Here is a 19685-nt window from a genome sequence, read left to right as displayed (position 1 = left end):
GGGGGGGGGGGGTGTTCCCCAAGATAAGCCTGTCAGAATGCTCGGGTGTGACATGGAGTGGGCTTGGAGGACAGAGTGGGAGGCCAGCCCTTGGGTCCAATCCCCAGCCGCAGCCATCCCCCAGCAGGCCAGCGGATAAGGACATCGGCCTCACGCCATAAATAAAACTGGGGACTCGCTGACAGGCCCTGGCACAAGCCTCGGCCCCCACAGCCCCTGCTTACCTCCCTCCAACCCTACCCCCAGCCTCCCCAGTCTCCCGGGCGGACGCAGCCGCCTGCTGGCTCTCGTGCAAGAATCGCAGGTGCTGGGCACGAGCAAGGGCCAAAGCTCCAAGGCTCCGGCCCCTCCCGGCTGTGTTCACTCCCGCCAAGCGCAGAACCTGGAGAGGCCCGGATGGGGGCTGGAGAGCTTCCTGGAGCTCGTTTTGACCCTCTCTTCCTCCAGTAATCTCTCCTGGCCTCAGTTTCCCCATTATTTCATCATCACCAAACTGAGCATATGTGTCTGAGTTGAGAGTTTCAGTGTAGAAGTGTTCTCTCTGTCTTAGGGGACCGGTGGAAGAGGGTGGGGGATGGGAGCGTCCTCCTCTATTACCTGCAAATACTAAGGTGCCGGGCACTCGCCTTGGGCTGTGCTGCCTAAACCTGACAGATGGGGAAACTGAGGTCAGACATTTTAAGCAATGTATTTCATATTAGAGAATGCAGATCCATGGGCTCAGAAAGTCTGCAGGACAAAGGAAGTCAACTTTAGGCCTTCCTACCTTGAGAAAGGGACCCAGAGAAGGCAAACAGGGCTCGAGCCTGGTTTCTGAGCATTCAGGAGGCTGAGGCAAGAGTACTGCAAATATTAAGGCTGTCTAGGTCGCCTTATATTAAGGGTTGGAGAGGTGGCCCAGCAGTGGTAGGCACAAGGCACTGTGATCTATGTGTGGGTGGGACAAAAGGTGCTGCGGGACCACATGATAACCGGCTGTAATACTCTATTTGATATAAAGTTAACTTCTAGAGAGCCTAGGATATTGGAGTTAAAACCAGCCTGTCTTCCGTTCTCTTCAAACAAGTCACACTGCTCTCCCTCAACAAATGACAGGCTAAATAGAATCCAGAGCCATAAGTGTAACATAGTCTCCCAAGTGTGCTAATGGCCGCTGGCCATTGTCTGGAAGTGGAGACAAAGGGACCAGGAGTTCGAGATCATCCTTGACTACATACTGAGTTTAAGGCCAGCATGTGCTACCTGAAGACGCTGTCTCACAAAAGGAGAAAAAAAGGAAACAGGCTGGATTGGGGTTTCCACGGGCCAGCCAGCCCTGGAGAGGTGCTCACCACTTCGAGGGGTGGAGGCAGCGGTGGGGTGGCTCCACTCGCTCCAGATTCCCGCCTTTTTCGAACCATAGATCCCGAATGGGTTACAACGCACTTGGACGAAGTATACGGTGCCGGGCTTCAGGCCCGCCAGACGGCAGGAGGTCTGGTTGCTGACGTCATCCACCACCTGCATGGTGAGGGAGGAGTCAGATGCGGGGGGCGGGGCCAGGGGCGGGTCCGGGGCGGGACGGGCACCTTCCAGTCCACGCTGTCCTCCACGCGGTATCGGATCTGGTACTTGGCTTGGAAGAGGAAATCCTTGAGAGCTGGTGGTGAGACCCAGCGCACACTCAGCTGGTCTTCCAGGCCCCCAACGCGGCTCACGTGCACGTCGGGTGGGGGGTCCGTGGTCACTGGGGGTGGAGCAAGCCTAGTCACTGGAGATGGTTTTGTTGTTGCTTTTGAGACAAGGTTTTACTGTGCAGCCCTGGCTAGCCTGGAGCTTGTTATGTGGATCAGGCTGGCCTTGAACTGAGAAAGGTCCTTCTGCCTCTGCCTCCCCTAATGCTGGCATTAAAGGCTTGCAACAGCGAGCCCAGCCCTGAGGACTCTGCTTGGTGAGAACTGTCTAGCGACAGAACTCCCAGTGGTGTAATCTAGGCTGCAGAGGCTCCTGCGACCCTATCTGCGTTTTCCAGACCCCTTCCCCGACCCCCCCCCACACCTGTAGGCTACTCATCCAGGCCTGATAGACAAGTATCATTTAATGTTCCAGAAACAGCCAGCCGCAGTTGCTGCTATCACCATTACTGTCTCTGACACACAATCCTGTCTTCAAGGGGACAGAGCAGCAAGCCTGTCCAGCTGGAAGAGATTAGCAGCAAAGGTCTCACTAAACAGGAGGCTCATCCAGCACCTGTGAGCACCACCCAGCACCTATGAGACCTTGAATACCAGTATTAAGTCACAAGCTGACTGATAAAGCTACTGTCTGTGTTTTGAGCCAGAGTCTCACTACATAGCCCAGAGTGACTTCAGCAATTGTGATCATCTTGTATAGGCCTCCTGAATGTCAGGGTGACAAGGTTTATTATATGTCACCCCAACCCCAGGTGCTCTTTGGCTCCATCTCTATGTATCCCCATACCCACCTCTGTTGCCCTGTACATTACCAAGGGCCTCCATGGGGCAGCTATGCCAGCCACAGGGCACAACTGAGGGTAGACGCCAGGAAGACACAAATGCTCTGGGATCTGGGATGAGCCAGGGGCACCCAGGAACCCTTCTGGGGACCATGGAGAAAGTTCAAGCTGCTCTCTCCCCTGAGTCCTCAGTGAGGCACTTGAAGGGTTAAATGGCCCAGGCTGCTCTGGGCTGGGAACACCCTAATTAGATTAGCCCCAATTCTGCTCAGGGATCATCGACTTCCTGCCTCCAGCCCTCGCCCCCCCCACCCCAGCTCAAGGCTCGGCTTCCTGGGGCGCCTTCCGACCTGAGCGCCCCCTCTCAATCCCCTAGGACTCCCTCCTGAACACCTGGGCTGCTGAGAGGGAGGGTGACCAAGCCAGGTGTTTTCTGAAGTGTGTGTGTTGGGGGGAATCTTGACTGTCTTAGGGGGAAGTCTTTGTATCGAGTTATGAACAACCACTGCCCTGCAACCACCATGGCTGTGGCTAAAACAGCTATAAGAACCAAAAAGGCTTGGGGGGGGCCTATAGGGTGTGGGGCAGAGCACCAGGTGGACACTGGGGGCTCACCCACGTCCAGGACATCCAGTGTGAGGACATCAGATCTCGCTGAGCCCAGGCGATTGGTGGCTTCCACCCAGATCTCATAGGGCGTGAAGAGGGCCAAGTCTTTGGGAATACGGCATGAGTGAAGGCCCACAGTGTGATATTCCTCACACGTGTTGTCCTGACCATACCACCTATGGAGTTGGGAGAGTCCCTTTTAGTCCTTAGACCAGTTTCCTGCAACTGCAGGGTTCAACAGGAGCATATTTGATCAGAGAAGGCAAGTATCTCCTGAAGTCACACAGCAAGGCTGGGCTGGGCACCAACCTCAGCTTGTATTTGAGGGAGTAGTTGGTGTGTAAGAATGTCTCCCCATGTGTACCCGGTGTCCAGCGGCAAGTGAGGTCCTTCATATTCCGGGACCAGCAGCTGATGTTGAAGGGCTTCTCAGGGGGGACTAAAAAAAAAAGATGACAGCTTTTCTAAAGCAGCTGGGTACACAGTGGGAGAGTACAGCCACAGCTGTCCCCAGATCTGCAGTCCCTGTACTGGGTATGACCATGTCTGTGTGCTAGCTCCTTTTCCACCCAGACTGCCCATCGTTCCGCCCCAGGACAGAGGACCCAAGCTCTACTCTCTAAATTTGTCATTGTCACCCCCCATCTATCCCTGGGTGTCCTGGGGCCCCACTTACGGCCAACATAGAGGCAGGAGCCAGCCAGAATGCTGCCATCCCGGGCGTGACACACCAGATTGTCCCCTGACTGCTGCCTAGACCCATTAAGGTTAGCCAGGGCCAGGGCCAGGGTGGAGGTGTTAAGGAGGCGGGACAGCTCAGAGGGCAGGCGGCGACCATTGAGGGTCCAGTAGAGACCCTCAGCAGTGGCTCCAGGTGTGTCTCCATGTATCGAGCAGGTAGCTTGCAGGGAGGAGCCGATGAGAAGAGTGGGGTCCTGGGGGCTGATCACAGCTGTGTCTGGGGTCAAAGAAGACACTTGTCAGGCACAGGATGAGCCCACTTCAAGTCCCTCACCCTGCCCAGGTGTTCAAGAGTCAGAAGACTTGAGCAGGTATTCACCCATTTTACAGATAAAGAACAGAAACAGTGAGGCCTAAGCACTCATTGAAGCTGAGGCAACAAACTCAAGGCCAAGGCCAGCACCTTCCCCAGAGAAGTGCTGCCTGAGCATCACTCCAGCACTTGGGGGTGGAGGCAGGAGAACCAGCAGTTCAAGATAACCCTGGAGTATATAGTTTGAGCCTAGCTAGAGAGCTACAGGAGACCTTATCTCAAACATTAATCCACCAATCAGGGGCCAGTGAAATGGCTCAGTACATAGAGGAGACTGCAGCTAAGCCTGAGGACCTGAGTTTGAATCCAGGACTTATACTGTGAAGGGAGAGAACTAACTTGTACAAGTTGTCCTTGGACATTTACATGCTGCAACATACATGTACATACACATACATGTACATACACATACATACACAAGCACAAAATACGTTCTGGGTTTTGGGGAGAGGGTGAGAACGGGGTCTCACTCTGTATCCTTGGCTAGCCTGGAATTCAGACATTAGTCTGCCTCTGCCTCCCAAATGCTGGGGTTAAAGTATGCAGTTCTGCTGAGTGACAATGCACGCCTTTAATCCCAGCACTTGGGAGGCAGAAAGTAGGCCAATCCCTGGGTTCGAGGCCAGCCTGGTCTATGGAATGAGTTCCAGGACAGCCAGAGCTACACAGAAAGCCCTGTCTCAAAAAAACAAAACTGAAACCAAACCAAAAACAAACAAGTATATTTTCATGCCCCCATCAAAACCAAATAAAAATTTAAAAACATCAGTCATGAATACCTACTCAAATCTAGGTAAGTACTTTCTATTAATTTATTATGGCTCCCTGTGTGTGTGTGCATTGCAATACATGTGTGGAGGTCAGTGCCTCCAGCCTGCTTCTACCATGGGGTCCCAGGGATGGAGCGGAGGTCATCCTGATTGGAGTCAAGTGCCCTTACCCACCAAGCTGTCTCACCAGTCTATAAACATTTTCTCTTCTCTTTATTTCTTTTCTTCACAGGGTCTCACTACCTAGACCGCACTGCCTTGAACTTGGTATCCTCCTGCCTCAGCTTCCAGAGTTCTTGGATCACACATGAACCACCAAGTATGGCCTGGCTTACCAACTTCCTTTCTCTCCTATTCTATGTCTGTCCTGGTGGTGTCCATTCTCTGATACTCTAGCCTCACACGTTTCTGGGGAGTGGACATATCTAACATGAAAAGTCCTACCCTGGTAAATGTTTGTCATCCTAACACCCAGGAGACCAAGGTAGAGGAATCATAAATTTGAGGCCAGTCTGCTATGCAGTGAGACACTGTCCAGAGGAAGAGAGGTGAGCCCTGTTGGGTGAACCGTGAAGGGCAAGCTGGGAGACTGAGCCTTCGTTTTCCCTCTGTACCCTGCTAACATCCCAGTACACATGTTGGTACTGTGCAAAGGACAGCTCCTGTGTTCTGAGCCACAAGAGAAGGGACAGCCACAGAAGACCACATGCAAGGGCCTCTACAGCTCCCAACAGGAGTCCTGACTCTCCACAATCAGACTTCCTAGGGCCATTGTGATGACCACTTAGGAAGTGACCTCAATCGTGTGACCAACCCTGAGAGACCTCACCCTTGCCTACCCACCCTTAGGGCAGTCAGTCCACAGCTGCCCTACTCATACACTGGGACCTCAGGGGTACAGCAAGGCCTAGGATATGAGGAGGAGAACATACCCCAAGCCTCTCTGAGTCTGTTTCCCCATCTGGCCATTGGCCATCCTTGTCAGCCACACAGGATGGCAGGGTGGTGGGAGGTGTTGGGGAAGTTTTACAGAGAACTCCCATGAGATCAGAAAGCCAGGCTGCCCTGGGAACCTAACTTCATCCAGTTCTCTGAAGCCTCTTTTTCACTCAGGGTGGGACAACGTAAGCTTCATTCATTCCTTCATTCCTTCATTCTTTCATTCAGAGCCTACAGTATGCCAGGAATAAAGACACAGCAAAACACTTATCCTTACTAGCTGTGGTGGCCCACACATTTAGTGCCAGCACTGGAGAGGCAGAGGCAGGTGTGTCTCTGAGTTACAGACCAGCCTGGTCTACAGAATGAGTGCCAGGTCAGCCAGGGCTAACCCTAGAAACCTGTCTTGAAAAGCTAAAAATAAAGAAAAGAAAAGAGAAGAGAAGTCACAGAAACAGAAAAGAAAGGGAGGAAGAAAAGGAGGAAGAGGAGAAAGGGGCGGGACTGTAGCCTTGTGTGTTTGAAGCTCTGGGAACCGTTATCAAGAGCCAAATGCAGTGAATCGAAAATCCCAGTTGGGCAAGGTGGGGCTCCATGTGCAAAGGCCCTGGGGTAGAAGCAAAGGAAAGATTAGGGAAGACTGCAGGGCTCTCAACCCTTAGGGAGGAAAACTGAGTCCCGGGTTGGGGTAAGAGGACAAAGAGTATTGGAAAAAACAAAAACAAAACCTGATTCCCCAAGAGGCTCAGAGAACCGGCTGCACCCACCCCCAGGCTCCCATTACAAAGCTAAACTGCAGCCCTGAACGGTCCCTCATGCCCCAGATGGACGAGGTGGCACCAACGTGGTTCTGGTCCGGGCCCTGAATGGTTTCTCCCGGGCAAACTTGGCCTTGGGAGAAGGCGGGTCTTGCTGAAGCCTGTAATCGCAGTTGCATTTGGGGCTTGTCCCAGGGCTCAGCGGAGGTCTCGGCGTCCGTGCGAAGGAGCAGGAGGAGCAGGCCAGAGCGGAGGCGGCGGGGGCCAGGGGGCCGCCCCGGAGGTCCCAGGCAGCCAGCCGCCCGCTAATTCAGAATTCCTTCGGCATGAACTGGGACGTGCCAGCGTCTCTACCCCGGCCCACCCACCGCTTCCTGCCTGGGCGCCCCCCTCAGCAGGGTGGGAAGCACTGCCCCGACCCAGGACCCCACCGTCTGCACTCCTGGGCGATGATCACACCCCACTGTCCCTCCCCGGCCTTTGTCTGGCCAGGAAGGGGACTCTCTGGGGGGTCCTGGCTGGGGGGTAATGCCCTTTTACCACACCAGCCTAGCTTGGATTCCCCCGCAGCTGCCCTTCGTGGCTTGAGGGGGGGAGGGGGGGCAAGGCCAAGCCAGCTTGGACAGGACACCCCAAGTTTTCTCCTTAGAGCAACTGGTACACAACTCAAGAAAACTTGGTACACCTGGCACCCCCCTCCCTATTTCCCTCGGTAAAACGGGGAAGCCGGTCTCTGGACTGGCACCCTGGAGTACCCAGGGATAGGACTCCATTCTCCCTCTTGGCTTCCACAAACAATGGGCCAAGGCCACTGGGGACTGGAGAGCACACATGCCAAGCTAGACAGAGCAGCAGCTGACAGCAGCCCCCTAAGCCTGGAGAGGGAGACACCCCTCCTTTTTCTTTCCCTCTTCCCCTCCTTTCCCCCACAAAGCTGGGGCCTATACACGCTTCTTTTTCCCCTTTCCCAATGCGGAGCTGCTGCCGTTATTAAAAAGAACACCATGTGTTTTAAAAGGGAAAAGTGTGAGATTCCCTGAAAGGCCAACGGGAAGGTGGCCTCCATCCCAGCCGTCCCCCAGGGGTCCCCATCTCCTGTCCCGCTGGTACCTGCATACACTTTTACGACCCACCAGCCGGCTGGTCAGGTGCTAAGACACACCGTAAGTACAAACAGATTGCAGAGGTGTGAGAACCACTTAGTTAATTTCTCTCCCCCTTAAAGGAAAAAACACACGCGCCACCCCCACTCCGCCACCTTCGCCTGTTGCTCTGCATGCAGCCCGCCCGGAAACAAAGCTGAGCGCTATTGGTAGCATTCAAAAACTACCCAGGCTTGGCAGCAACATCAACTCCCCGGAAAGATCCCGGGTGTCAACCCATCCATCACCTGCCCAGACGCCTTGGGCAAGCAGGAGTGTGGGTCCCTGTCCCCTGACGGGAGCGGGAGGGCGTCCACAGACATCCCAGACAAACTGCACAGACTACTAGCCCCAGAGCAGCAGCGCAGCGTGGTGCCCCCGCGGTGTGGCCTGTGTCTCCGGATGGGGTCCTGAGAGTGGTTGGGAAAGATCTCCAGTGCACTCGGCCATATGTGTACCCCGGTGTGGCCTCCCCTGTGAAATGAATGTGGGACCACGAGTGCGTGCGTGCGTGTGTGTGTGTGTGGAGGATGGAATGCGAGCGCTGCGATGGTGTGCGAATACGCATCTGGGCTGCAGCGCGCGTCGGAGGGCAGGGTGACGGGACATAAGCCAGTGGGGCTCTTTTGTGTGTCTTTGGGTGTGTCCCAGAGAGGGTCTGGATGTGGAGACCGCATCCTGGCGGGGATGTGTACGTTGGGTGATGGGGACTCAAGGCCAGGAGTTCCTCCTGGGACAGTGGGGCTCTCTCGGCAGCTGATCCCCACTGGGTGCCCCTTAAGACAATGAAGTCTGGGCTCGCGGTGCCCGGACACGCTTGCTCTCGCTCCTCACCGAAATTTCAGTCGCTAGAGGCTCTCAACCTAGCGCAGCCTGAATGAGCCCTGTGGTGAACTCCACCAGTGAAGAGGACTTCGAGGATACCAAAGCATGGGGTCCGCTATAGGGGGGAGGGGGCGGCACCGGCCTCACGGTGAGGCAAGTCCCGGGGGACCCTGAGCCGCATGCCAGGCGAACAGAACAGGAGGGCTCACGATAACGCCCCACCCTCCCCACAGGGATCATCACTTCATGGGGGGAGGGGACCCCACTCTGCGCCAGCACCCAACCCAACGCACTCAAGCGTGCGCCCCCGGGCCAGGGAGGATTCTCTTCCTTCCGCTCTGTTATCCAAGACACAGACGTGCGCCCCGAGGCGTCCCAGCACCCTGAAGGGGGGGGTCTGAGGACACTACGATGTCCTTCAAAACGAGCCTGGCTGGACAGCCTCGCAAAGGAGATCCAGATAAGAGGCCTCTGATGTACAACTGGGTATTCTTGGGCTGCTGGGTGGTGGTACCGTGAGCCCTACAGGTGAGGGCGCCCCGAGGGCTGCCTTTCTTTGTTCCCGGGCCGTCCAGGTGGCGCTCGCGCCCCCTCTTCCATCCCCCGCGACTACCCCCCGGGGCGCCCGATCCCGGCTTCCCGGGGGAGGTGGGGAGCAGGGCGCACGGTACTCACGGGCTCCCGATCCGCCCCGAGGCACCCCGAGGACACAGAGCAACAGAGGCGACCACAGCGAGGACAGCGGCCGCGGCGGCCGCCGCGCGGATTGGGCGGCGGGGCCCGGGCGACCGGCGGGCATGGGGGTGGCGCGCAACGGGCGGTGACTGCAACGCCGGTATGGGGCGGGGGCGAGTCTGCGGGGTGCAGATTAGGGCTCGGGTCCGCACGCACGTCACTGGGCGCGGACAGCGAAGGCCGGAGCAAGTCTGAGCAGCCAAAATTGACAAGGCGCTAATGCGCCGCTCGCCCCGCCCGGCCCCGCCCCGCCCCCGGCCCGGCCCCTGGGGGGGGTGATCGCGGGCCCCGCACCGGCCTTCCCACCGCCCGCGGGCACCGCGCGCCCCGCCCGGCCGGCCTCCACCCAGTCATCGCTCCTGAGCGTCCCATGCTCCTGCGCGAAGCCCCCCACTCCTTCCCCACCCGCCCGTGGGACCTCCCTCTCCGGTCCCGCCCGTCCCAGGCTTCCCACCCCCTCATCTGGTATCCTGTACCCTTAACTCCAAATGGGTTCCTAGCTCGCAGCTCTGGTGCCTTTCCAGGATCCCTCTAGTCTACTGGGATCCTTCCTATCCGCCTTCCCCGCCCCTCTTACGGGGGGCCCCCAATACCCACTTGAGTTCGCCACACACACACCGAGCAGTACCTGAACCCCGTTCATTCTCTTTCAGCCCTTCTTCCTTCCCTAGAGAGTTTGAAGTTGCCCCCAGTCCCCTTGCCCTGGGCGCACGGGTCCCAACGGTCCCCACCCTAAGCCTTCATTCTGCCTCTTCCATCCTCGGTGCGCAGCCTCGTCCCGCGCAGGGGAAAAAAAAAAAAGCCGGAAGGCAGAGAGTCTCTGGCCTCCGGTCCCTTCTCGCCTGTCATGTCTGCGGGTATTGGAAATGGGGATGTCCGGGAGCGCGCGCAGTGAGCCCCTATGAGTGGGCACATGGGGAGAAGTGTGTCCTTTGGGGAACGGGACCGAACCCCGCATTCCTAGTACCCAGAAAGGCAGCGGTGCAAAAGAGTTCTCCCTAAACTTCTTCACATCCCCCCCACGGAAAAATCCACTCAGCGGCCCGCGGGTGGGGTGCGCCACGCGGTGAGTAATCACTGCGGCGGCCGCCGCCCGCCAACTTCAGGTAACGCGGGCAGCCTGGAGCAACGCAGAATTATCTCCGATTGAGCGCAGAGTTCTTTCTCTGGGTTATTTTTGTTGGCCACTGTTTGGGGTTTTGGGGACCCCTCCCGGACCAGCCCAGCCCTGGCATTTCATCTCTCTGATCGCTTCTTCGTCTCCGCCCTATCCGGATGCCCACGAAGGAAGGTCTCCGGCCTGCAAGGTCTTTGCTGGTGGGGCGGCGCTCGAAATGCGAGTTCCCGGGTGGTCTCACCCCACGGGTTGGGTAAAGGCCCCCCAGCCACAGCTCCCTGAGAGTAAAAGGCTCTTCTCCCATACAGCCGTTCCCTTGGAGGCTCAGCCCCTTCCTTAAAGGTCTTCCCAAGTAGCTTCAAATGACAAAGGAGGGAAATAAAAACTAAGGCGGCCACTGCCATTTTGCTGGGGGCAAACCAGGCCTCTTGTGCCTCAGTTTCTTTTTTTGTACAGTGGGTAATTTGGGGCCAACTAAAAAGTTTACGTGGAAAGAATCAAGTACGGGGGAAAATCCCCCCAAATTTAAAATCTGATCAGCACAGTAGAGTGCAGAGGTGGCACTGGCCTGCAGGTCCCCTCTGAGAAATGTGGCCAGGTGGTCTAGGGTTCCGTGTGACGATGGATCTTGGCGACATTTCCAGGATCATGGCCGCCCCTCCCCCACAGCGCCTGCTTCGCTCTGGTCTCTGTATAGGTAAGGAGGTAGGAATCTCAGCTCCTGGGAGACTTTTGAAGCAAAGATCTTTATTTTACTTTTTTTTCCCGAATGTTTCTCCTCCCAGTCCCGGGTGGAAAGGGCTAATTTCCCCTGTGCACCCAGGTGCTGCAGGCAACGACCTGAGAGCCGCGGGACTGAACGCTTCCCCTTCGTCCCACACGTACAATCCATCAGCAATCCGGTCGGCCATGGTTCCAAAACACACCCCCATCCTGAGTTCTTGACACCCGTCCTGGTCCAGGCCCCTCTCCCCGGGATGTTGCAAGGCCTCCTCTGGGGTTCCTTCCACTTTCCTCCTGGCTCTGTTTTCACCACAGGCCGAGAGGGCTTTGAGAGACGTGAGACTCAGCTCTGCCTTACCACCCCGCGCCCACACCACATGCTCCCCTCTCCTGCTCGATCGCTGTTTGGGGTCCTTGTTTTCAGGAGCCTTAGTTCTTTGCCTGTGGCTTCGGGAAAACTTCCCTCGCGCTTTTTGTGAATTCCCACTACTCCCCAGCGACACCTTCGCTCTTTCACCGTCTTTGCAACGTAGCCCTTCAAAGCTCCTGCTCTCTAGACACTTCACTTTGCTAGTCCTGAATACCTGAGGGCCCCCAGACCCCATGCTGCTGGGCCCAGTGAGGGCCAGAAGAGTTCTGTAAGTACAAAAAGAAAAATCCATAAAAGAATCCTGTCTCTCCATGAAGCCAGAAAACAGTACCAGCTCGTGTCCTGCAGCTGGGTTTCAGAGTAGGGGAGCACACACCCCCACTTAGCTGTGCTGGGTTTCAGAATAGGGTAGCACACTCCCCACTTAGCTGTGCTGGGTTTCAGAATAGGGTAGCACACACCCCACTTAGCTGTGCTGGGTTTCAGAATAGGGTAGCACACACCCCACTTAGCTGTCTGACCCTCGTTGGCAGACAGCCCTCTCTGGTGTTTGACCTCTGCCCTCTGGATGACCTTTACCCTTTGGGGCAAAGAAGTTGACCTTAAGGTGCACCCACCCTTCCCCTGTGTGCCCATGCAATTAACTCTTTCCTCCCCAGTCCAGGCCTTTCTTTGCTTAGGAAAGGAAGGTAGTCATGGTGTACTTTCTGACAAATATTGACTAAGTCATTGAAGGCGGCTGGGAATGTTAGAAGAGTGGGTGGAAGGGCTCTTTATTAGCCCTGAACTCTTTACCCAGGGGTCTCCTGTGGAGGAGCAAGGCAGGTTTAAATCAGGGTAATTTCCCCAGCCTCAGATTCCCAGATGACAACCTCTAAAGCTTTGATAGAGCAGCAGGACCAGTAAAAATCAAAGCCTGCCGGACTGAGAAGGACAGGGCTGGTATCCGCCCTTCTCTGTGACCGGACCATTCCTCCAGGAGCACCCCTCCCCCTCCTGCCTGTACCTGGCCGTGCTCTGAGCAATGGGGTACTGAGGATCTGGTTGACGGCCTACGGGTGCCCCAGCCTTTCTCCCCGGGTCAGCCTAGACAGTAGGAACACCAAACCTCAATTTTATAGTGTTTTGCAATTTAAGTACTAGATGTGGGATGTGAGGAGGTCCCAGCCTGGGCGTGTGTGTTCTGGGGCCACCAAGCCTGGCGTTCTTGTTTCTCTGCACCCTCAAAGACTGCTGCTGAGTCCCAAGGATGGCCAGCCATATGATGACCCCTCCTCCCATCGCTCCCCCGTGTCAGCAGGCAGCGGCGCCACCCAGCCTTGCCTGGCTGGACTCTGCTTGGGGGTGGGGGTCAGCAGGGTCGTGATGAGGGCGTCCAGGGACAAAGGGCGCTTGTCTGCGGCCTGCCTTGACCGGGTGGCTGCTTCCCGGACGCCGGGAGTCCGCTGATTCACGCGGACAGCGCCCCCCGCCCCTGGCCGCGCCGCCCCGGGGGGTAGGAAGTGGGGGGGGGGGGACGTGGGGCGGCGGCGAGTCAACTTTCCCTCTTAAGCCCCGAAGGAATGTCGGCGGATTTCCTGAAATCCGACCCCGGCCGCCCGCCCGCCGCCCGCCCCTCACCTGGACCAGCTCCCCCGGGAACGCCAGGAGGGCCGTCAGGGCTCACCTGGGGGGCCGGGGTCAAGTCCTCTTCCGCTTACCCCCAGCAGCCTCGAGGAGCGGAAAAGGAGGGGGGTGCTGGAAGCCATCAAACTTACTTTTAGTCCTGGGGTGCTCCCACCCAACCCCTCATGCTTCAGTTTCTCTATCTGCAAACAACCATGGGATGTCATTTTTTACACTGGACGATGACATTCCCCCCCCCCACACACACACGGTGTCACGTGGCCCAAGCTGGCCTCATTTTTTTCAGTCATTCTCCTGTCTCAGCCTTCCCTGTTGAGACTGTCAGTCCGCCTTGTCTTTAACTCCCATCAGCAACCTTCCCTTCCTCCAGTTTGGCAGTCTCTGCTAGCCCTCTTCTGTATCCTGTCACCTAGGCCCATCCTCTGTGCCATTCCGGAATTTGGAAGGGGGACAGCCCTACCCTATAGGGTTTTTTGTCAGAGAAAAAAGTCATGGCAAGAAAATCTTTGTTGAAAGGAGTGTTTGTTTGAAATTGAATGAAGGACCGTAATTGAGGAAGGGTTAAGTGCCCGGGACTCTGCAAATGACAAGTGTGAACTTGAATTCCGGCTCTGCCCAGGCGTCCGGATGCCAGGCTTCCCACCTGTAAATTGGGGAAACAGGCTTTGTGTTTGGATTATTGAGCCAGGGTCTCACTCTATGGGCCAGGCTGACTTAGAACTTACGTCCTAGCCCAGATGGACTTTGACCTCGCGGCGATCCTCCTGCCTCAGCCTTTCCGCGTGTTGGGATGATGGGCATACGCCAAGGCGTCCGACTTAGGGAAACAGTCGGGGTCCCAGAGCACAAGGACGGTGCCCGGGGCGCGCTGGTTGAAGAGAGGCCCAGCCCTGGAGAGGCGGGGGAGGGGCCGCGCCGGGATCCAGATGTTCAGGTCCGCCAGGCACAGCCGCGCCTGATTAAGCCACGTGGGGGCCGGCCCGGGCCGCTGAGATGAAAGCGAGCGGCCGGCGGGGACCCGGGCGCGCCAGCCCCTCCTCCTGGCCGGAACCTGCGGCTCCCTGTGACCCGAAGACCCTGCGAACGGCCTCCTCGTCTGCTGGGGCGGGGCGACAGGGCGCGCGGGCCGCAGGCACCTGTGCCAAGCAGGCCACTGGGGCTCAGAGTCCCCGCCCTGGCGCCCGGACGGAGGAAGCCGGGGAGACCTCCGAACCCAGGACGGAAGCCACAGTGTCCCTCTTTGCCTCGTTTTCCCACCAGATGGGAAAAGTAAGTGGCCCAGAGGCCTTGTTAGAGTGGTGGGAGCCTCTGAGTCCCAGGAAGACACTGGGTTCCCTCAGGTCTGTTTTTGCACTGAAATGGAGGGAGACCACCTTAAATGTTGCGCCTTCAAGTTCTTCGAGGACTTCTTGGAGGAGGCAGCTGCCCCTAGAGTACCTCCCCTAGAGTCTTAGTGTCCCGAAGCAGGCCAACTGTGGCTGGTGGTCGGCTGGTTTCTAAGTCCTCAGATGCTTCAAATCCACCCTGACTCCAGCTCTATGACTCTCTCCTAGCCTCCCTTATTCCACTTATTTTCTCTCCACTCCCAAATCTTTGTCTTCCTCCTCCTCCTGGTCCTCAAACACCTCTTGTTTCCCCTCCTCCCTGTCGTTTTCCCTCCTTTCCATTTTTACCTCTCCCCTCCCCCACTTTCCGTTCTCTTCCTCTTGTCATTCTACCTCCCCACCCCCATCTCCTTCCTACCTCCCCCTCCATCCTCCCAGGCCTTCAACTTCATCCTCTTGGTCTCCTTCTCTCTCTCCTCTTTCATCGCCCCATCCACACTCCTCTTCCTTGCTCTGCCTCCTCCCTTTTTAAAAATTCCTTGATGAAGGATCCTGGATGTTCCCTGCCCGGGTTGCTCTTGGCCTCCATCCCTGAGTGGACTGAGATAGGCCTGTCACCCTATCTAGCCAGGTCCTCTTTGGCATCCCCGACCGCAAATCCAAGTCCGGGCAAAGACCCGGACCATGAGTATCAAGACGATGTCTCCGACCCGGGTAAAGATTCACCTGCCCGCCCGGCTCGCCGCAGTCTGGCCCCCCCCCCCCCCCCCCCCCCCCCCCCCGGCGGCCCCCCCGCCCGGGGAAAAGTCCCCCCCCCCCCCCGGGCCCCCCCCCCCCCCCCCCCCCCCCCCGCCAACTTCCCAGGCTGCCTCGCTCAATGACGTCAACACCCGGTCCCGCATCCCGACGCCCGCACCCGGGGCCCGCGCTGCGCACGTTCGGCCATGGCTGCGGTAGCATTACCGCTGCTGCTGTTGTTGGCGTCACCGGTCACCCCAACCCCAGCCCGCGACCCCTTCGCTCCGCAGCTCGGAGACACTCATAGGTGCCAGCAGCGGTGTCGGCAGCGCCACCCTGGCTCGCTGCCTGCGCAGGTAACAGATGGACTCTCAGGAACCCAGTCACTGGAAAAGCAGAGGGACCTGAGTGCAGGACCCTCAGGTCCGGGAGGGGATGCGAATTCCTGGTATGCTAGTGCTGGAAATTGGGGACCTCAGAAGGGGCCTGGATGGGGGAACCTCGGATGCGGGAGAGGAGGTCTTTGCCAGGAGGAAAGTGCTGACGTGGGGTCTCTCAGGTTGGCAGGGGAATGCGGGATTCTGAGGGTACTTAGATGCGGGAGCCAGAGTCTCTAGTAGTGGGGAGACAGGGTAGAGGAGCCTCAGGAGTGAGAGGAGCTCAGGTGCCTGCAATGAGGGTGGCTTGAAGGGGGAGGGGTTTCTCAGAACTGCCCTTCCTTAAAGGAAGGGATGTTGGCACCTGGGGTGAACACTGTAAGTGGGGACATGCCCAAGGGAGGCTGAGACCTGCACCTGAGCGGTCCTGGAGCTCACCCCACCCACAGTCCACGGGTGCTTGGGTGCCGTCCCTGCCTCCCCCATGGGCTTTTTTCTCATCCCACATTCCTCACTGCCTTCCTGGAGCCAGCTCTGCTCTGGTCTGTCCCCCCCAGTACAAGCTCTCTGCTTCTCTCTGAGAAGCCCTCTGCCAGCCTCAATCCTGGAGACTTGTGGAGTCCACTCCTCCAGCCAGGTCCTTCACTGTCCAGCTTGTTTAGAAAGCTGCCTTCTGTTTCTCTGAGGGCACCCTGCCCCCATGATGATCCTGGCCTTCTGAACCCTCACTGCAGTCTCATGGATTCTTAGGGGGACCCCCGCCTTCTTCTAGTCCCTTTGCTTGAGCCTCTGTCTCCCTTCCCAGCCTGAGCCAGAGGGTCCCTCAGAGTCCCCAAGTAACAAGGCCATTCTGACCAGCGCTTGCGAGCGTGGCTGTCGGCTTTTCTCCATCTGCCGCTTCGTGGCCAGGAGCTCTAGGCCCAATGCCACAGAGACAGAATGTGAAGCAGGTGAGTGCTCCGGGCCGGGTGCACCTTGGGGCTGTGCTGCGGCAGAGGTATCCCAGGAAGCAGCTCCGGTGACTCCATCCTGTGGCCCACAGCATGCACCGAGGCTTATGTGAAGGCAATGGAGCAGCGGGCCTGCAGTGAGGGGTGCTGGGGCCAGATCCCTGAACCTGAGACCCAGCTGGAGCAGAAGGTGAGCCCCCAACCTACCAGTCCCCATCTCAAAGTCAAGCCCTCCCAAGAAAGACTGTGGCTTCTTCCCCTGAACAGGCTTAGTGAGTACAGCTAACTGAGGGCAGGGCAGAGGTCCCTGTTGGATACTGAAATTCTGGTTTTCTCAAACTAGCTGTCTAAATCAACACAGCCCAGTCTCCCAGCATGAGTTTGTTGACAGTTCTGCCTTGGTTTCCCCTTTCCAGGAATTGGCTTTGGACCCACCTAGTGGGATCCTGTCCTTACGGGACCTGTTTTCCATGTTCTGCAATGACCTGATGAGTTCCGCCCAGGGCTTCATATCCTCCACCTGGACATATTCCCTTCAGACAGACAACCGGAAGGTGGTGGTGTTCCAGGTGAGTGGGTAATGACAAGGTGAACCTGAGTGGCATCCTGTGGTGGCCTCAGGGTATATGAAGTCCTCACAAGAGAACTTCAGGCAGCGTTACATCCAGGAACTCTGTTCTTGCTGTTGATGTAGGTCCTGGTGACTGAACTCAGTTCTTGGAGCTTGGCAGCCATTACCTTAGTTCACTGAACCATAGTACCTGTCCTCCATTTGGGACTTTACCTGAAAAGGGGCTTACTCTGATTGACACTGTGTGTGTGTGTGTGTGTGTGTGTGTGTGTGTGTGAGAGAGAGAGAGAGAGAGAGAGAGAGAGAGAGAGAGAGAGAGTGTGTGTGTGAGAGAGAGACATGACAATGTTAGTCAGTCACAGTAATTCTGTGTCCTTGGCCTGGGCATCTTCCTGTTCCTGGGGATTAACAGAGGGGTTAAGGCAAATACAGCCCCTGGGATAGTGTTCTCCTGCTTGACTCCTAGGAGAACTGGGGGCCACCTGGACAAGGAACTCTAGCCCTCTTGCATCTGAGATGAACCTGCTTGGGCTCAGAGGGTATCTCTGTGACATTTTTGTTCCCTGCTCAGACCCAGCCTGTAGTAGAGAAATTTGCATTCCAAGGAAGCCGTCTGCAGCGAGTGGAGGTGGCCTGGAGGGGGTCCCACCCCAAGGCCCTAGAGGTGCACATGGGTAAGATGGCAACAGATCCATGATCAGTGTCACAGGATCCATAGTCTCCCAGGGTTCGTGCTCCACCTCCACATTCTGTGGGTCATATCCCAGGATCCCTTGCACCTCCACCCCAGCCCTGTACATCCTCCTGTCCAAGTCCTGGTGTCCATTCCCCACTCCTTATGAGGCCGGCCTCCTAGCTGAGACTGGAGCTGAGATGCTCCCACCTTTCAGACCCCACAGGCCCCTTGGGCAAAGTGAGGAGGGCTAAGCCACGAGTGAAGACCAGCAGAGCCAAGGTGGAGTCTGAGGACCAACAAGAGAGTGACTTTCTCAGTTGCATGTCCCGGTAGGTGCCATTGGGCTGGGCTAGGCTGGGCACAGAGGTGTGAGGCTCAGGCAGCTGAGTGATGCCTGTCCTGGGGACAGGCGCTCCGGGCTGCCTCGATGGGTCCTGTTCTGCTGTCTCTTCCTATCCGTCCTGATCATGCTGTGGCTGAGTTGCTGCACGCTGGTCACTACACCAGGCCAGCACCTCAAGTTCCAGGTGAGTAACAGTCCTGGCTAGGGGCTGCATGCTGGGAGTCCTGCTTGCCCTGGGAAGTCAGACAAGGCTCTTTTGTCCCAATCCTACAGCCTCTAACTGCAGAACAGCACAAGGGCCTCCTGGTGGAGTCTGACTGGCCCTTGTACCCGCCCCCGCCACCTGCCTATGAAGACAGCCCCCACCTTACAAGTTGAAACTTGACTTGACCACGATGTAATCTCCTGCCTTTTTGCAAGTACAGGGGCTTCTCCACGTTCACTCACTCTGTACCCTAAAGTCCAAGGTCAGGGTGGGGACCAGCCTTGGGATCATCTACCCCCTAGTCTTCCCTCCCTCTCTTGCCAGCACGTCCCTCTGTCCCCTTGAGACAAACGGACCTGAGTGGCTGGGAGAGGACGGTCTGGCCTCTCTCACCTTGTCTTGCATTCCCAGAGGCTGGCTTTTTGACATTTCTCACATGTTCTGAGTATGGAACCTCATCTGTGTTGCTTTCTTTTTCTTCCTGTGTCCTCACTGTGGGGCTGAGGTCTCAGGGGTTCCTCTCTGCTAAGGTTCTTTTTCTTTATCTCTAGAGACCCCACAAGGACAGAGTGGTGGGGACTCCCTCCTGGGAGGAGATACAGAGACACAAACCTTTAAATAAAGTGAAGAAAAGATAGGGTGGCTGAGCCTGCTTTAGTCTGTGCCTGCCCTAGGGAGGGCTGGGTAGGGATGAGTGGGTTGGGTCCTTCTAACCCAGGAGAAGCCCAGGAAGTTCTTAGAGCAGGAGGGACACAAACAAGTCACAATCTAATGAGTGAATGTCCCTGACAAAGCCTGTCCTACCTGTAGCTTGAGTGAGGTTGTGCCCCTTCCTGGACCTGATGTCCCTCCGGTAAAATCAGTAGGTTACCCCTTGAAGAAGTCTACTGATAATTTTGTGGTTCTCTGGCATCCCTTCTTTCTCTTAGGGGTAGAGCTCTGACCCACTGCAGACAGACTTAGGACCCCTGGTGGAGGAAGGAAATCCTAGGCATGAGTCACACCCTGAGTCCCACACTGGCAGATTCTAGGCAGGGCTCTACTCCTGAGCCACGCCCCCACCCAGCCCCTCATGGGGGAGAGGGGGGAGGGGGATTCTAAGCTGCCTTTCAGCCACTGAGTCACACCTCCTGCCTTTATTGTGCTGACTTTGCTTTTAGTTCATGTAGGTCAAGCTGGTCTAGAACTGTTACTATTCCTCCCTGTGTCTGAGAGCTAAGGTAACTGAGATGTGCTATTAGACCCTCTTGCAATGACTTCTGGAATGTATCCTCAGTAGCATGAATTCTGTGCACAGACTGCAGAGGGCCTCACTGCTGGAGCAGTCTTGTGGCAGTCCAAACACCCTGTCACTCTCCCTGGCACTGGGAAACAGTG

At 56.9% G+C, this 19685-nt stretch overlaps 2 protein-coding genes across 4 annotated transcripts in view; one reads left to right on the top strand and one right to left on the bottom strand.

The window, feature by feature from the left end:
* Positions 1-9497, bottom strand: part of Crlf1 (cytokine receptor like factor 1) — an 11052-nt gene extending 1555 nt beyond the window's left edge. Inside the window, exons 1-6 of the mRNA XM_028786175.1 lie at positions 9228-9497; positions 3741-4022; positions 3374-3503; positions 3071-3240; positions 1569-1726; positions 1332-1500 (exon numbers count right to left, since the gene is read on the bottom strand). Of these exons, the coding sequence (XP_028642008.1) occupies positions 1332-1500; positions 1569-1726; positions 3071-3240; positions 3374-3503; positions 3741-4022; positions 9228-9351 (1033 nt within the window). The 5' untranslated portion in view covers positions 9352-9497. The remainder of the gene's footprint in view (positions 1-1331; positions 1501-1568; positions 1727-3070; positions 3241-3373; positions 3504-3740; positions 4023-9227) is intronic.
* A 5872-nt stretch (positions 9498-15369) lies between these two features.
* Positions 15370-18955, top strand: Tmem59l (transmembrane protein 59 like). Of its 3 annotated transcripts, none has more exons than XM_028786171.1 (8): positions 15370-15542; positions 16369-16513; positions 16606-16703; positions 16930-17082; positions 17656-17758; positions 17975-18039; positions 18170-18287; positions 18377-18955. In XM_028786171.1, exons 1-8 carry the CDS (start codon positions 15393-15395, stop codon positions 18418-18420), a joined length of 876 nt encoding a protein of 291 aa, XP_028642004.1. In that variant the 5' UTR covers positions 15370-15392; the 3' UTR covers positions 18421-18955. The 3 variants fall into 3 exon arrangements, with proteins under 3 accessions (XP_028642004.1, XP_028642003.1, XP_028642005.1); XM_028786170.1 differs by having other exon boundaries at positions 17975-18089; XM_028786172.1 differs by lacking the exon at positions 16930-17082 and having other exon boundaries at positions 17975-18089.
* Positions 18956-19685: the final 730 nt, after the last annotated feature.

The sequence above is a fragment of the Grammomys surdaster genome, unplaced genomic scaffold (assembly GCF_004785775.1).
Source record: "Grammomys surdaster isolate TR1022 unplaced genomic scaffold, NIH_TR_1.0 125429, whole genome shotgun sequence".
Lineage (NCBI taxonomy): Eukaryota > Metazoa > Chordata > Mammalia > Rodentia > Muridae > Grammomys > Grammomys surdaster.
The sequence above is the reverse complement of the archived record's forward strand: the minus strand, read 5'-3'. Positions and strand labels throughout refer to the sequence as shown.